This window comes from Bos indicus, chromosome 5, assembly GCF_029378745.1.
Source record: "Bos indicus isolate NIAB-ARS_2022 breed Sahiwal x Tharparkar chromosome 5, NIAB-ARS_B.indTharparkar_mat_pri_1.0, whole genome shotgun sequence".
NCBI lineage: Eukaryota > Metazoa > Chordata > Mammalia > Artiodactyla > Bovidae > Bos > Bos indicus.
This window is the reverse complement of record NC_091764.1, coordinates 18,345,187-18,364,147: the sequence shown is the minus strand read 5'-3', so window position 1 is coordinate 18,364,147 and position 18,961 is coordinate 18,345,187. Positions and strand designations below refer to the sequence as shown.

The 18,961-nt window shown below is 38.1% G+C and overlaps 1 protein-coding gene across 3 annotated transcripts in view; it reads left to right on the top strand.

Annotated features, from left to right (window-relative positions):
* Positions 1-16,425, top strand: part of KITLG (KIT ligand) — a 105,793-nt gene extending 89,368 nt beyond the window's left edge. For all 3 annotated transcript variants that reach the window (XM_070788924.1, XM_070788925.1, XM_070788923.1), the window contains 4 exons: positions 1,158-1,267; positions 2,212-2,279; positions 3,270-3,346; positions 12,109-16,425. In XM_070788924.1, coding sequence (XP_070645025.1) covers positions 1,158-1,267; positions 2,212-2,279; positions 3,270-3,309 — 218 coding nt within the window. In that variant the 3' untranslated portion in view covers positions 3,310-3,346; positions 12,109-16,425. The remainder of the gene's footprint in view (positions 1-1,157; positions 1,268-2,211; positions 2,280-3,269; positions 3,347-12,108) is intronic.
* Positions 16,426-18,961: the final 2,536 nt, after the last annotated feature.

Sequence of the window (18,961 nt, the reverse complement as noted above, 5' to 3'; positions counted from 1 at the left end):
GCCTCTGAGGTTAAATCTATGAGTTAATTTTTCCCTCTTAAATGCTGATACACATACTGTGGTTTGATTCTTTTAGATCGTGTACTTTAGGTACTTAATATTAAATAGGTGACTGTAGGCTGACACAGTAGCCCGAGTATCATTGCAAAATATCATAACCCAAATCAGTCACTTTTACTTAATTGGCTTACATTTTGATCATATGATGGCTGAAAGTATATAGTTTATAAATGTATTACATCTTCCAAAGAGAACTGAAAGTTTAACTCTTACAAGTTGACATACACATGTCCATGTTCTCAAACAAGGAAGCTGTTTCTTGTAAGGAGACAGAGAGGAAAAATCTGTCAAAATGTTAAGTTTTGTGATGGGAGCAAGAGACCCTTAGGGGAGTTTTGTTGTTTAATTCCTGAATCATTCTGCTTCTCAAGGAAGATCAAAGCAGGATTCAGGGAGGTGTCCCAAGTTGATTTCATGTGCGCATTCTCTCTCTCACTTAGTTACATGGGGAGACACTGGTGTTTCCAGCCATTCTTCCCTGTTCAGTCATCTCTGGCTTTCTAACATAGAAAGTCTGAAAAATTGAAACCTTTAGTCCATAGCACAGTGCAAAGCACTGCTCGGTATCCAGTAAATGCCAGCTGACGATGCAATGAAGAGACACTGCAATTCTAAGCTTGAGGTCCCTGAAAATGCCCTAAGCATAATGTGCAGATATTAACTTAAAATTTGAGGCAGGCCAGACATAGCTTGATTCATCGAGACCTTGATCGGGATGCAGAATGTCTTTAACTTTTCTTGGCAAGAGGTGATGTGTAAAAAAGTGAAAAGGTATTAGAAGATAAAGGCATAGAAGATGGATTTGCTTGATTAGATAGAAATCATTTTCAGGTAGATGTTATCTGCGTTCCATATGGGTCCACATTAACCAAGTCAGACAGCCTTCTGTCTGTGGGGTTTCTTTTTCACCTTGTATCTGTCAGAAACAACATGAACTTGTATTGAAAGTGGAAAAATCAGCATGTTAAATACTTTAAACAGATGATAGGTCCAGAGTATATTTCGGAAACAGTTGGGAACAACCACAGCATTAAGAGCAAAACCTCTGGCATGGGTATGGGTATGTGGTGTTCACCACTGTACTGTTTAAATTACAGGGAAGGCCTCAAATTCCATTGAAGATTCCAGCCTACAATGGGCAGCCGTAGCATTGCCAGCATTCTTTTCTCTTGTGATCGGGTTTGCTTTTGGGGCCTTTTACTGGAAGGTAAGTGCTGTTATTTTTTTTTTTCCCCCTTAATCAAAAACTTTACATATTTATTTGCTCATACCACATTACATAAATGATTAACAAACTGCCCTTTTCTAAGAAAGGATCCTACCAAGAAAACAGTAAGACAGGATATGTCTTAACTTATAGCCTCCACAGAATATAAACCTTAGAAAGGTTCCCCCATTCCTCCTCATGTTTTGAAGACCACTCCTGTAACTGAGAATGCATACTTAAGAAAATGAAAACTGGTTTTATTAGTCTGCTGCTGCTGCTGCTGCTAAGTCGCTTCAGTCGTGTCCGACTCTGTGCGACCCCATAGACAGCAGCCCACCCGGCTCCACCGTTCCTGGAATTCTCCAGGCAAGAACACTGGAGTGGGTTGCTAGCACCTTCTCCAATGCACGAAAGTGAAAAGTGAAAGTGAAGTCACTCAGTCGTGTCCGACTCTTCGCGACCCCATGGACTGTAGCCCACCAGGCTCCTCCATCCATGGGATTTTCCAGGCAAGAGTACTGGAGTGGGGTGCCATGGCCTTCTCCTTATTAGTCTGAACTAAATATAAAAAGGAATAAATATATGATGTGGTTAAAATTAGCTAGAAATGCCATTTGTATGATGTGCTATTTTGGATTTCTACTCTTACGCTCTCTTCTCATTGAAACCTGTCTGAAATTTTTAAATGTGCTAAATGATTGCAAGTCAGCTTTTTGAAATGTCTTTTTAATTTGATTACTATTTAAATCTTTCAGTTTCTTTACTACTCTTTCATCTCCAACATCCTAAAACTTTTGAGTGATAATACCATGCATTTTTCATAATTTCTTTCTGCAAAAGTATTTTCATAGACTGCCTGCTGATGAAAACATAGAAGTGGAGACTATTTACCTCTTAAATAGGACATGATAATTTTACAATACATATCATTGTTCTTTTCCCAGAAGAAACAACCAAATCTTACAAGGACAGTTGAAAACAGACAGATTAATGAAGAGGATAATGAAATAAGGTATTTCATTTTACTGAATATGTTCATCAGTAAGGTTGACCTCGCCACTTCACATACCATGCATGTGCTCATAACATCTTTTAAGAAGTGTTTCACCCTCATGATGGTAGCTCCTAACCAGTGTCTTCCAGCTTTTAGCTCCATTTCTGATCTCCCATTCTCTCTTCAGTCCCACATCTCCACTTACCTGTGAAATACCTTCACAGAATTGTCTTCCTGACCCTTCTTAGGGTATGCTCTCTCTTTTCTATAAGCAGCAGAATCTTGCTCATCATGTTCCTGGTCATGGAGCTCAGGAGGCACATTTACCCTCCTCTTTTACACACTATAGCCGAGACATGCTGAGCTCCTTCTTTAGCAGCAGTCATTATTTTCATCTTGTCTGAGTTGCTGCCACAGAACCTTCCTCGGCCCTTCTAAATTCCACCTTTGTCTCCTTCTGTAAACCCCATTCTTGATACCACCTCCTAGTCAAGATATTTTCAATGTTTTTTCTCTTTCACACTTCATATATTAGACCTCACTCTGGCTTTTGGAGCCTTTAACTTATCTCAACTTACTCAGTATTTTTTTAAAGCCAGATACAAAATTTAAGATACCTTTCCACTTATGATAATTGACTTCTGATCACTATTTTACTCCTACCACATACTGCCCAGGACCAATACTTTGACTTTACATTCAGTTATGGTTTTTCCATTTGGCATGTTATTTTTTCTTATATCATGTTGCATGTGTACACATTCACATATTAAGCACATATAAGCATTTTCTGTATATGTATCATATGCATAGAGAATTTTTTAACTACTTGAGACTGTGTTGAAGTCCTCTCTATAGTAATATTACGAAAGTAAACTTTCCACCCAATTTTGCAAGCTTTTTGCTCCTGTATTTATAGAAAAGTAAAAACTGCCCTTTACAATACCCAGATCATGGTATACTTCAGAATCTATCTTAAAGCAAATAAGCATGTTTCTTGGTTTTCAGTATGTTGCAAGAGAAAGAGAGAGAGTTTCAAGAAGTGTAATTGTGGCTTCTATCAACACTGTTACTTTCGTACATTGGTAAGTTTTCAGAAATCAAGCTAAAAGATATAACAGGAACTACACAGCATCCTAGATGCCAGAATTTATTGTCTTCTATCAAGCTGATGTCAGTATGTCAGCTGAAACTGTTACATTGAATTGTGCATTCTCAAATTTTGAAAGACAAGCAGTGTTATTCCAGATTAGTGGATTCATCTTGTAGAGGAGTTATACAAAACATTAACAGTTGAGTGCTTCCTTTTTTTTTTTTTTTTGGCCACACCATACGGCTTGTGGGATATTAGGTCGCTAACCAGAGATTGAACCCACATCCTCAGAAGTGAAGGTGCAGAGTCCTAACCACTGGGCTGCCAGGGAATTCCTGAGTGCTTTTATTTTTGAGGCCAGAAAATAAGAGGGATAGAGCAAAGTAGGACTAAAATAAAATAGAAGAAGAATAAATAAAACCAATTTCAATTACGTGTGATTACTATAACATGATAGGAGAAGTATCTCATTTGTTAAATGCTCAATCAAGTGAAAACCAAAAACATTTCCCTGCTATTTTAAGGAAAAGGAGTAAAGGTCAAAATCCCTTATAGTCAGGAGAGGGAAAGTGTCAAGGTAAGGGGCCACCTGCCACATGACTGGTCCTTATTGTGCCTCATCACAGTCCAGAATCCCAGATGCACTGAATACAAGCCAGGGATAGATACCGTAGTTGTGTGGGTCTGTGGAGGGCTCAGGGAGAAGGGAGACCAGGAGAACATGACTAGAGGGCGCTGTTTTTTACGTCTCCTCTCCCCTCTCCTGTCTTAGCTTCCAAAAAAGTTGCAGATGTGGTGCGGGGAGCACCCCGAATGGCATTAACCTGATCCAGCATCATGCATGCTCTTCCCATTGTACTTCTGCCAACTGGCTATCAATTCTGTTTTGCCCATTAACTCCCATGTATTCCAGTGGGGTATGAGTGTTTTTTCATTTTTCTAAATCTTCCGTTCTTCCCCTGCACCCCCTTGTGGCTGGAGGATCATTTATTTGCCCAGATTATTACAGACACGGTCTCTGGGGAGCTTTGCCCTTTACTTTCATGTCACTGTCCTTCCAGCTCTCCCTTCTGTCCCAGATTCAGAGATTTCTCTCTACAGTGAATCTTCTGCAGGGAAACTGGGTCACAGAGTCTCTTGTCTCCTCCAGGAAATCACTTTTTATCAAACGCCATTTTTTAGCAACCCAAAATAACATCATATAATAATAGTAATTATGTCGCATATGTCTCTCACACTTTAACCCTGCTATTATGCAGACTTCATTTTTACCTTGAATCATGCCCTTGATCACCATGTCTGGGGCATGAATAGCACCCTCTCTTTTTTCTGCTCCCATCCTAGCCCTCTCTAGACTCTGTTTCCTATCAAATACTGTAAAGGAACACTTGACTCTCTTTATTTTCAGGCCCAGTATTCCCTAAGCTGAAATCATTGTTATTCCTAAAAACTTAACTTTTCTGCCCTTGAATCCCAGTACAAACCTACTGCTTCTTCCCTATCTGCCGTTTCAGTTCCCTTAAGCCAGACATCCACCGAGCACACATTAAGTGGTTAATTGAACCTTCAAGGTTCAAGTAATGTCCTCTGTAATTTGCTTTTGGATGGCATCACTGGGATCCTGTTTTGGCATACAGGTCATGTGGTGTTTAATTGTGGTACTTGTACTGTGACATTTGGAGAATGGATTTTGATGGAAAAGCCCAGGGCACTGGCCTAAGAGGGGAAAAAATGATGGCATTTTAAAGGCTGTAGTCAAGCAACTAACACATGTCTACCAGAGGACACGCAAGGGCAGGAACCAAGGCTGTCTGGTTCTTGCTGTATCTCCTCACGAGCACCCCACTTGTTGCCTAAGCATTGTAGGCACTTAGTCAATGTCTATTGAATAAGTGATTGAGGCAATAAACAAACCCTAAATGAAAAGCTTACTAAGTGGTAAGGAATATAGTTCTTGTGAAATGACCTTTTTTAAAAGGTTTTTTGTTTTACAAGATAAGTATGTTTTAGAGATCTGCTGTACAAGATAATGCTTAGAGTTTAAAACAATCTATATTGTGTATTTAAAAATGTGTTCAGAGGGTGGATCTTGTGTTGTGTTCTTACTGCAATAAGGTTAAGATGAACAATCTTTTAAAAAGTGCAGTAAGGTTTATTTTTATCTTATATGTGTATGTTTAAGTTGCTGATTTTGGTCAGGACAGCAAAGTGTGTACAGCAAGGGGAAGATGGTGATATAGGAAACAGTTAACTTATTTTCTTAGAATCTGAGATATTACTCATATAATTAAATGAATGAAAATGAAGCAGGTTAAAGAAGCCCCAGATTGTTTAGGAATAAACTCATCACATAATAATTGAGGAGTTGGTGTGAAATAGATGACCTTACTGGAGAAGGCAATGGCAGCCCACTCCAGTACTCTTGCCTGGAAAATCCCATGGACGGAGGAGCCTGGTAGGCTGCAGTCCATGGGGTAGCTAGGAGTCGGACACAACTGAGCGACTTCACTTTCACTTTTCACTTTCATGCATTGGAGAAGGAAATGTCAACCCACTCCAGTGTTCTTGTCTGGAGAATCCCAGGGACGGGGGAGCCTGGTGGGCTGCCGTCTATGGGGTCGCACAGAGTCGGACACGACTGAAGCAACTTAGCAGCAGATGACCTTACTCATCATCATCTTGGCAAAGCTCTCTCAAGGCTCAGGTCAGAAACCATCCCCTCTGAAAAGCTGACTTTCCAAATGAAAGTAATCTCTATGATTTCCCAGGTGGCTCAGTGGTAAAGAAATCCACGTGCCGATGTAGTAGACACAGGAGGTGTAGGTTCAATCCCTGGGCCAGGAAGATCCTCTGGAGGAGGAAATGACAGCCCACTCCAGTATTCTTGCCTGGCAAATCCCAGGGACTGAGGAGCCTGGCAGGCTACAGTCCTTGGGGTTGCAAAAAGTGGGACCCGACTGAGCATGCACACACAATTATATTTCATATTACATTTCATACCATACTAATAAATTAGGAAGGCATCACATTTACTTACATACACTTTTTGTGTCCTCTTGTAAACCATAAGCTCTGAGAGGACAGGACTCATTTCTGAATTTCTTTATGGAATCCCAGTAAGCTATATAGTTTATACTAAGCACAGGCAAGTGATGATGACTGTATCTGTTGAATAAATGAAGAGATGAATGACTACATCAAAGAACTGCAATAATGTGAGAATAAATTTTATGTAGTAAAAACACATGTGTGTGGGTAGAAGTAATTAACAATCAAATGTTGAGGGAAAGATAGATATAAAAGGAAGTAAAAAGCAGCTCATTATCATGAATCTGCAAACCCCAAAGTAAAAATGTGAATGTATCATTTGTGACCATTTATTGAGCACCCACTACATAAAGAAAGCTTTGTTCTCTGTAACAATAGAGATTAAAACCTGCCAAGGAAATTTGAATATAATTTGGGGAAAGGGATGTGGTGGAGGGAGAATAGGCTGTGGCATGGTAGGCGAGGAAGTCTTCCAAGAAATAAGAATAACCATAGTAAAAAGTATCAAAATAGAAATGAAATGTGAAGTTGTAATTATATATTTTAAAAATTGGATATAATTTGTATTATAGAAATTTTCTTGGTTAACAAAAAAGGGAAAATATAAGGAATGACTCAGGTTTGTAGCAAAAATTTCTCCCTGAACTAAAACAAATTAAACCAGGACAAATATTGGAACGCTAGAATTGAAAACATATGGAATAGTTAGATCTCCAACCTATAACTGGAAAATGAAGAGGAGGGTTTGATATTTTAAATACAAGGAAGGGATGTAGATAATGAGCCAGAAAGAAAAAGAAGTTGCCTCTAGGAGAAAATATACTAAAGCTGCGATTATTTGACATCAAATGTGAAATTATCTCTGAAAAGTTAAAAATGTATTTAGTCAACTAGCTGATGACAAGTATTCATATGTGACATCCCAGAATTTTTCACTTATTAGCTTGCCTGTAGCACAGTTTAGGAGAGAGAAATAGAGTAGATCATAGTACATATTCCTCTTCATTCTAACCACAAATGTGATACCAACAAGCTCTAGTATAGCAAAACTTACTATAACCTAGTTCTGTCCTCAGATTGCTTATGGCCTACAAAAGGAGATAAGACATATGTATAAATAATCTATTTTTTAAAGCACCAAAGGAGGTGTTGGTTAAAAATCAACAGAAGGAGCTGACAGAAATGTAGTAAAGAATCAAAGGTCAAACCATTGTATATGGTTGTCAAGGATATACCCTCAACATAACTCTAGATAATGAATGATATGGACGGCATCCCTTAGAATTGCACTACCCACATACAGTTGTCTTAGAACTGACTCATTGGAAAAGACCCTGATGCTGGGAACGATTGAAGGCAGGAGGAGAAGGGGATGACAGAGGATGAGACGTTTGGATGGCATCACTGCCTCGATGGACATGAGCAAGCTCTGGGAGTTGGACAGGGAAGCCTGGTATGCTGCAGTCCATCAGGTTGCAAAGAGTTGGACATGACTAAGCGACTGAACTGATAAAATTGTTTTATTTAACAGGGGAGCGAAAGCACTAGGGGAAAAGCTTCACTGTGTAGGTGATGGAGGTGGCATTTGTGTTGAGCTAGGTCTTAAATGATTGGTAAAATTTTACTGGCAGTCGGGAAGGTGCTGCAAATGGAATAAGCTAAATCAGAAGACCAAAAGTACAGACTGTGTTCAAGGGTTTATACAGCTGGAGATCACACATAGAGGGTTTAAATGCTAAGAAAGGATGGACATCAGTGTGAAAGGGTCTGAATTCCAATATATAGGGCGTACACACTATTGAGTCACATAAGGAGTTGTTGGAGGGTTTAGAAAAAATGTGAGTAATACAATCAAAGCAGAGGTTTAGGAAAGTAATCAGATGTTGATGTGGCCGGATGGATGGGAGTGGTGAACTGGAGTCAGGAAGTCCACTTAGGAGTGGATTTTCAAACAGATGTGAGAGAATGACAACTTGAGCTAGGGTCACAGCCATGGAAATAGGAAAGCACAGGCCATTTTGGAGACACAGCAGATAAAGAATCAAGTCCTAGTTCCTGATGGGATGTAAGGCTTGATATTATAGCACTCAGGGATGCATGTGCTCAGTCGAGTCTGATTGTTTGCGGCCCCATGGACTGTAGTCTGCCAGGCCCCTCTGCCCATGAAATTTTCCAGGCAAGAATACTGGAGTAGAGTGCCGTTTCCTTCTTCAGAGGATCTTACTGACCCAGGAATCAAACCCACATCTCCTGCATTGGCACGTGGATTCTTGATGATTTAGAGCCTATAAGACCAACCAGATGTCAAGCACCATTAGAAAAAAATGGGAGAAAGAGATGTTAGTAATTATTAACCAGTGGCCAAATATGTTGCACTGGAACTTCAGTGAACAGTCAGGGATGGAAATAATAGATTTGGGATTGGGAAGTCATCTACAAAGAATTTTAATTGAGACCTCAGGGGAAGGTTTTGCATAATCATGGCAAAAGCCCAGTTTGGTTGGGGGTAAACAGCATAAGTCTATAGACATTCAGATAGCAGTGTTTGTAGACTTATCCCAGCATAGTAAGTGGAGAAAGTAATTCTTATTATAATTAGGCTGGCGGAGAGATTTATAAAAGAAACACAACTTGGAAGTTTCCAGTGGATCTGAGCTAAGACAGAAGAAGGGAGATCCTAGAATTGGAATAGGGATGAGGGCAAGTTATGTGGAGACATTTAATGTACAGGGCTCAGGAATGGTTGGTTACCAAAGGGCCGGATCTGTGACTCTTTACCACGTATTTCCTAAGGTTTGGTTTTGGAGCTCGCTCTCTGCTGATACATTGTGATGCAGAGGATTGGAAGGAATTAGTCTTAGGTTCAAACCTTGAGCTGCACCTTAACCAGCTGTAGGTTCCTGGATGAATCAGTTGTTTTTGACCCCAGGTTTTTCAAATATAACTGAAAGGATAATAATGCTCACCCTGTTTATTTCATGAGGAGGTTGTAAGAATCCAGGGTATCATTATAAAAATAGTAGTTTTGTTCTATAGGAAACCAGTTGTTGGCTTTTAAATGTTTTTTTTTTTTTTGCTAAATGATCCAAAGGCAAAGTCAGAAGACTTTCTGACTTCTCTCTTGTTTCTCTCTGCTTAAGTTTAGAATTTCAAATTCTTCATAGCTTTCCAAAAAAATATGTATTTTTTTGCCTTTTGTTAGTTCCTTCTGCTTTTCTAACCAAGCTTTATTTTTTAAACTTGGTAATTTGTATTTCTGAAATTTTCTCTTAATGTCTGTTAATTTTTCCTTCAGGATTTAATTCTGCTTTCCTAAATATAATTTTCCTATTTTTCAGAGTTTTGCAAATTGTCATATAATACAGTTTTTAGTATATTATTACATTTTATATATTTATATGTTTAGTAAATTACATTTAGAGAATATACAAAATATTACATTTAGAGATTATATACATCTAGTATATTACTGGAAAAAACACTCATACACTCATAAAGTTTTTAATATAGCCTGTGTATTGATCTCAAACATTTTAAAACCAGTGACCTCTGATTCTTTGGATTGATAAATAAGGACAAAAATAGGTAAAGAGTAGGGGGCTTCTTTGGGGGCTCAGATGATAAATAATCCACCTACAAGGCAGGAGACTCAGGTTCCATCCCTGGGCCGGGAAGATTCCGTGGAGAAGGGAATGGCAACCCACTCCAGTATTCTTGCCTGGAAGATCCCATGAACAGAGGAGCCTGGTGGGCTACACTCCATGGGAGTCCTTCATAGTCAGACACAGCAGAATGACTAACACTGTAACTTTTCACAGGGAAGAAACTAAATGCAAAATACACATTTATTTAGGGGTTGTGACTAAAGATAACATATAAATGCTGCCTATAATTAAAAAAAAAAAGGAAGTGCAAACACTTCAGTTGAGAGTTGAAAAATCCGGGACTTCCCTGGTGGCATAGCACATAAGAATCCACCTGCCAGTGCAGATTCAATCTCTGGTCCAGGAAGACTCCATATGGTATGGAGCAGCTAAGCCCGGGTGCCACAACTCCTGAGCCCACGTGCCTAGAGCCTGTGCTGCTCAACAAAAGAAACCACTGCAATGAGAAGCCCTCGCCCTGCAATGAAGACTAGCCCCCACTCACCACAACTAGAGAAAGCAATGAAGACCCAGCACAACCAAAAATAAATCAATTAATTAAAATAATAATAAAAAGTTGAAAAGTCTGAAAGCTGAGTCTGTAGCTCAGCGGTTTAACCCCAGCACTGAAAAGCTAGAACAGAGTCTGGCTTTCATGATTCAACAAGTACAATAAGCTGCTCTGAGGCCAAATGAACTTCCCCAGAGGCTTTGTCAGAATGTGGTGACAGGATTTCTTTGTTTCTTTTTTGGCACACAGTACTGGCGATCTTGCTGCTGTTCTTTCCTTGGTTGGTAGACGTGATTGCTAGAACCTGGGTAGGCAGTCAAGACCCTGATGCTGCTCAGTGGCTGGGAGGCTGCCATTTATGGGATCCCTGATATATTTCATGCCACTGCACTTCTCCACTCTGACACCGCCACTGTCCCTCATGCCTCACTGCCTGTCTACAACCTTTTCATAGCCTTGTTAGAGAAGTTCACGGCTACACAGATTGATAATTCTCATCACAAACGGAGATCATCTGTGGTGTGCCTGGGGATATGAAAGCCACAGGGCATTCATTCATCCACTCCATGTTCAAGATGTATTTATCAAATATAAGTGGGGCTTCCCTTGTGGCTCAGTGGTAAAGAATCTGCCCATCAATGCAAGAGATGCCAGAGACATGGGTTCAATCCCTAGGTCTGGAAGATCCTCTGGAGGAGGAAATAGCAACCCACTCCAGTATTCTTGCCTGGAAAATTCCGTGGACAGAGGAGCCTGGTGAGCTACATACAGTCCGTGGGCTCACCAAGAGTCGGGCATGACTGAGCACGCACAGACCGACCACTCCAGCACTATCCAAGAGTAGAGCATTCCTATGAAACCTTTCTTAAACCAAAATGGCTTAAAGCAAAGAAGCAATCATCTTAGGACACATCTTACTAACAGGATGCACAAAATAAATTGAGGTGAAGCACAGATGCTTATAGACGCAGTTCAAAGATAGAGTAACTTTATGCTGAGATTCTAAGTATAATTCCAGGGAAAGAACTCGGTGGCAGTGCCAACTCTTACTGATGGGGCTGCACACTTACTGATAGGCTTATTGCAAAACAAACCCTGAATGCTTTTGCCTTTTTTCATAGAAGCAAAAATCCTCTTGAGATTTCTGTTGTGTGTTGAAAACAGGTACTAATGTAGGTCTTTTGTAAAAGCAAAGTAAAGGGAACTTGGAAAAAGCAGGGGATAACTATGGATTTTGTACCAGGCACTGTAGTTGCTGGAATACAGCAGTGAAAAAGATCAACAAAGCTCCATGTCCTCAGAGGGCTTACATTCTAATGGGAAGACATAGTAAGTAAAAAGATCATTTCCGATTTTGTAAAATGTTACTAGAGAGATCAGAGAGTGATCACTAATATCTAGGAAAATATTTGTCAAGTTACTTTAGGCTGTGAAGCATACATTGTAAATCCAGTACTCATTCTGTAGGCACATGAAGTTAGCTACTGAGAATGAAAAGAAGGCAGAAAGCAGATATGCTATATAATTTCTCTCTTTTCCTTTCTTCTCTAGGCGGGTAACAGTTCATGTTTGCTTCATAAATGAAGCAGCTTTAAACAAATTCCTATTCTGTCTGGAGTGACAGACCGCATCTTTATCTGTTCTTGCTACCCATGACTCTCTATGGATGATTGAGAAATTGGAACAAAGTGTTTTACTGTGAAACTGGCACTGAATTAATCATCTATAAAGAAGAACTTGTATGGAGCGGGACTCTATTTTAAGGACCTACAGGGAGTTGTGGTCTCAATTAGAACTTGCAAACTGATATTGGGAGAGAAAGCACGTGTCCCAGATTGCACATACAATTTTGCATGCCTCCAGAAGCATCTAACTGCTGAAAAAACCACATAGCTTTATTTTACAGTGACAACCTGCAGTTCATAGTTATCTTGGTCTGCAAGTAGATTTCAGCCTGGATAGTGGGGGGTGGGGGTCATCATTTGTATCAAAGGGATCTAGAAAATGTTCAAAAAACAAAAACTCAATAGCATCATCCACTGTTCATTTAGAAAGCAGTGGACACAGTGTGGGAGTAGGTGCAGGTCCGCCTCATAGCTGCTGATCAGTGAGGGATGTGGATCTGAGCTTGGGTCTCTTCCTGACATAGAAGGTGCTCACACGTATACCACGAGACAAATGGACATAGTTGGCTGGCTCTATCCATACAAGCTAGCCAGTACTGAATGACAACATGATGCCTTTGCAGAGAAGAGACTCCTAGAGGGTTGTCACATGAAGAAGCTGTGGACACTGATCAGCAGAAGCATCTGCCGAGGAGGACATCTGGCACCCCTAGTGACGCCGGCATTTGCCCTTGCCCACTCCACAGTGTATAAATTGTGCTTGCAAAATATATTACAAAATGTTTATATTCTAAAACTATTACAGAGTTATGTAAAGGGACTTAGGAGGAATCACTGAATGTATGGAGGCCCCATTTTCAATTTCTGCTGTGGGAGAGAGGAAAAATAAGATATTTAGTATCTAAGATTAGAAAACTACACTCACATGCTGATAATGGGTGTTGAAAATTAGGTGACTTGGCTTTTACAAGAATGCAGGGAATCAGGTAACTTTAGTTATTTATACTATAATCACCATTATCTGTTTAAAGGATCCATTTATTTAAAATCAGGCACTCTATATTCATTAAGGTTTATGAATTAAAAATAAAAAGAGAGCTTTATGTAGTTATGCATGTCAGTTTGCTATTAAAATATGCGACAGCGTTTTTGTCATATTAAGTGAATTTGGCAGGAATTCCCAAGATGGACATTGCGTTTTTAAACCAGAACTTGTAAAGACATTAAGTGAATTTCCCTTGCCAGTTTTCTTTTTTTATATAAAAGGAATATCTGACTAAGGTCAAAGAATGATTTCTTATGGTTTATTTTGATGAAGATTCTTTCAATATGTCATGAACATAAAGGAATCCAAAGCTTTCCTTCTAACTTCATCCTTGTGATAACATTATTGCCATATCCTACCACCATGAGATGACCTTCAATGCAGTGACACAGAAGGGCATGAAAAACTGATACTTTTTGACTTTACTAGTCCAAGAATTTCTAGTAGAGTTGGATTTTAGCTTATGTTCACTGCTAATTAGAATACAACTCCAGTAAGTGGCCTTTGCTCTTTTTTATACCAAAGAGCTCAGATGATTTCTATGACCCTTGTCTTCTCTAAAGTGCTGTGGTTCCTCAAATACTAGTCATTTCTCTAAGATACAACCCAGGTGCTTTGGGAAGCTGCATGAATTTATTTAGGCCCTCAAATATCCCATGATACAACTATGATATGTATAATAAAAGAGATCAAGTTAATGGCTGTAAGGACCTGTCTCAGTGTGTGATACTGTTTTGAATAGACATAGATTAACCTGAGTATGTGTAAGTCACGTATAGATTGAGAAGATTGATACTTCTCAATCTAATAGTTTATTTCAGCAATGGTTTCGATTTTCATATGTATGTGAAAATGCTGCTTAATGAGCTTCAGAGTACAATAAATGTACTTTTGTTCTCAAAACTGGTAGCTGGGTTTTTAACACTCAAGGACATGGTCCTAAATCAATAGAGTTAAATAAACAAATTCAGCAAGTTATGAAATCTGGCATGGTAGGGTGTGGGGAGATGTATTCTGCCTAATTAAATGTATTGGTTCATTGACAGTTGTATGGATACCAATATTTTAAAACACTAAAATTCAATAAAATACACGAACAATAGAAAAATGCTGAACATTACTTTGGATGGTAGTTGCTTGGGAATTAACTGTCATATCTGCTTGGAGATTAACATATATAGCTTTGCTTTATTTTATCCAGTATGTGTTCTGAATAGCCTTCATAAATCATGGAAAACTCATAACTGATATCTTAAACAGTGAAATCACCCTATAAATTGGTGCCATGTATCTGATAGTCTTCTTTTGTAATGTTTTAAAATTGTCTTTTAAAATAATTTCAGAAGTCTTCAGATTCTAAATTATACTAAAAGCTTTGTACCTCTTTGGTAGAACCCAAATCTATACAGAAACTGGCTCTGTGATCAATGATGCCTGCCCAGTGATATCGAAGTGTTGCTGGATTTTGTATTGTAATCTGTTGTGCTTACCACACTGCCACTTTTTAATGAGTCAGAGACGTTGATTTTTTCAACACTTTAATAGAACAATACCCTCTTTAAAAAGGACTAAGTATGTGAAAACGACAATTTATGATAAAGTATGTTCACAATGAAACATTTGCTTTTAGTAAGAATTAAAGTACTTTGGAGAAACTTTGTGGCATATTTTGATATTCCAATTCAAATGAAAATTTAAATTAATAGAAAAATCCATTCAGAATTCATAGATAGTTCTTCATGTTTTTCTGCAGCTAGTTTCTGGTTTCAAAATGTAAGTATGGGGCTTTTAGCCATTGCCTACCTATTCTGACTTAACTAAAAAATACACTTTTCAAAAAGGCAGTTTGACATAGTGGGATGGATATTAGGAAAAATTGTCAGGACCTTCCACTTTGCTGTTAACCTGTATTGATAAATCACTGCCCTTCTTTGGATCTCAGTTTTTTATTTATCTGTGTGGTGAAGTCAGGTCATACCATAGACATGAGAGAAACCTATTGATATGTGAATGACAAAGATGATAGATAAGAGCTGAAGCTATTGCATACAGAATATCCAACTATGATCTCTGTGAATAAGCAATTTGAACATAAAAAGCTATGGCTGTTCTTGTTTGTAATGTAAATATGGTCCATTCTTAAAGTGAAATTCAGTCTACTGTAGGTTGAATTGGATAACCATTTACACAAGAGATGGCTTTTTCCTTTGCTTAAATAAACATTTTTGGATTACTTCTGAAGAATGAAAACCAAGAGTATATTTTATCCAGGAAAATATACTATAAGATGTGTGTAGCATTTGGAAGTGCACCAAATTAAGCATTTAAATCTCTCATTTTCTTAAAAGCTAAGGGCAGAAAATGTAAGATGTTCATAAAGTTTTTAACTGCCAAAAGATACTTTAGAATCCATTTGGAGATGGGTAAACCATAAATTAAATTTTAAAACTGGAAAATGGGATAAGAATTTTAAAGAAAGCCAGCTTGTTTTGAAACAGTATTATTTTGAAATTGGCATTAAAATACAAATATTCAGATTGAAATTCCAACCACTTTATTTGTTATAATGTTGCTGGAAATGCCCTTTGTGAAGATAAAATAATGGTACTTTCATTTCCTAAAAAGGTATTGTTTTAGAAATAATCCATATTATAATGGATATTCATGATCCTAAAAATGTTTCCTAAGCATTGTAAATTTATGTATAAGTGCCATCTACAATTACATCTTAATTGTATTTTTTTAAATAACATTGTTTAAACTAAAAACCATAGTATTTTCAGTTGCTTAATTTCTGAGCTGTGACTCAATAAAAGTTTCCAATCAAAACATCCTATTCTCCTATATTCTAAGGATTAATGTGTGATTATAGTGTCCACTTGCCACTGTTTTTTTTTTAAATCAATGGACTTAAAGTATTCAGACATTTAGATGGATGTATAGATATATTGCTAGTTCAGTCATAGATTGGAGTTTGCATATTGTAATGTAAATGTCTTTCAACACTATTCTATAGTTTTATTATGACTGAAGTTTAATTAAATAAAAAAAGTTGTAAAATGTGATGTGTATGTGTATGTACTGTATGTGTACTTTTTAAAATAGGTATATGTTCTGACCCTTTTTTATACAGGTTTGAATTTGAAATTACATTATATATACATATACTTTATTGTTATAAATAAAGAATTTTATGCACCCAAAGTTGTCCTGTGATTTGATATCTTAAGGTTATCACACATGTTCATAATGTAGTTGATTGAGCATTTAAGCTAATCTCAATTTTTTTCTGTGGAAACATCAATCTGGATTTTGCTGTGATATGCACACAAGGAGATAAGAAATCAGTTTATTCCACAAAATAATGCCATTTGCAGCAACATGGATAGATCTAGAGATTGTCATACTAGTGAAGTCAGACAGAGAAAGAGGAATATCATATGACATCTCTTGTATGTGGAATGTAAAAAGAAATGATACAAATGAACTCACAAAACAGAAAGAGACTCACAGACTTAGAGAAGGAACTTACAGCTGCCAGTGGGGAAGGGATAGTTAAGGAGTTTGGAATCAACATATGCACACTGGTTTAGGCAATAAATAATCATCCTGCTTATAAACCCTTAGTTGGTACTGGACTCTTGAGAACATCCTCCAGCTTTATGACACAACACTTCACCCACCATTTCTTTTCAATTTTTCTGCTGATTTTCTCTGTACTCACATATTATGAACTTCCATCAATATAAGCCTAGATCATAATAGCCTTGTAATTGATCACAGTTCTCAATTACTGAGCACTTTTTCAATCAGTTCCTCTGTTAGAGTGAATACTATGGAGACGATGGATAATATTTTTCTCTGGTTAAAACACTGAAATGGCTTCTTATTATTTTTAGGAGAGAACCCAAACTCAACATAGTTTTCAAGGCCCTCCTTGACCCACCTCATTATTTTTCTTGGGGGAGAGGGGGGGTGGGGACGTTTGCTAATAGTTTGTTTTCCCCTTTAAGTTATCAATTATACAACGACTAGGACTGAATATTTATATCACTTCATTCTCCAAATTTGCACTTTTCCTTGTGGCTCAGCTGATAAAGAATCCATCTGCAGTGCCGGAGACCTGGGTTCGATCCCTGGGTTGGGAAGATCCCTGGAGAAGGAAAACGCTACCCGCTCCTGTAGTCTGGCCTGGAGAATTCCATGGACTGTACAGTCCATGGGCTGGCAAAGAATTGGACACGACCGAGCAGCTTTCACTCATTCTCATTCTCCAAATTTAATGCAAATAAAGTATGGAATTGAAACAAATTTTATCTGAATTAGATATTACCTATTGCAGTGTTCAATAAGTTATTTTCTGTAACTTTTTGTGGACAATTTGAAATATATGCAAAAGTAGACAGAGCAGTGTAATGAAACTCCACATAAACATAACCTAACTTCAACCTTACTCAACTTGTGAATGATCTTATTTTATCTAAGTCTCCTATTTATTCCTCTTATCCACTCCCCCTTTCATATTATTTTTAGGCTGATACCTACAAATAGTTGATCAGTAATTATATATGCATCTCTAAATTATGACTTTTAAAACATCATCCTAATACCCTTGTCACACCTAGGAGAAAGTAATAATTCTTTAATACCAAAGACCCAAGAGACTTTCCTAGTGGTCCAGTGGTTAAGAATCTGCTTTGCATTGCAGGGGACATGGGTTCAAATCCAGGTCAGGGAACTAAGATCCCACATGATATGGAGCAACCAAGTCCACACACCGCAACTACTGAGCCCATGTGCCACAGCTGGAGAGTCTGCACCACAATGAAAGATCCTGTGTGACACAATGAAAAGCCCATGTGCCACAGCTAAGACCCACTTCAGCCAAATAAATATTAAGAAAAGACTCAATAAGTATTCATATTTTGATTTTCTCACATCATCATGCATTGTAGTATTTCAGTATAAAATAAAGGTAAAATTCTCCCTCCAACATTAGTTAGTTCCTCCAGAAGAAAACACTTATCTCTTGTTAGCCATCAGAAATACTGTGTATATACATTTATATGCAATACTATATTCTCTAACCTTACCCCCTACCATAGCCCGGAAATTATATCTGGACATAGAAATGGTAATAGAACATGTGCCCTTTGGAATTCCAGTCCATACTTAGCAAAATCCAATGTACTTTTAGAAATTTTTCTTCCAAATTAAAATGAGGCTCTCTTTTGAGGATATATCTGCCTCTTCAGCCCTTTCAGTTGGTGGCTGCATTTCTTCCATAACTGGGTCTGGAAGTGGGTTATCTGCTCCTCATTGCTGCTTCTGGGTATTTCTTTCCTATTCCCTAATTCCTCCAATTATTTGCACCTCATTTTATCAAATTACATACCCATTGCTATTCATTGTTACTTTCATGTACTAACTCCCAGGTTCTTCTTCACTTCTTAACAAGAAGTATGAGCACCAAGGTTCACTGTCACCCAACTCATTTGTACTCCTGTCTTAATTCTTGGGAATTTGATACACATATAAGGGATCCTTTCAATATCCTGTCCTTTCAGGTCTTTGAAAAGTCTCTCCCAGTGAGCCAGTCCTCAACACCACCCTACCCACTCAGTCTGACGCTAACCCTGTAGGCTTTGTCATTGCCATTAACAGCAACTCATCCGAATCTCAATTCCATGCACCCCATTTCTTGTCATCACTCCATGTCTTTCCAGTTTACTTC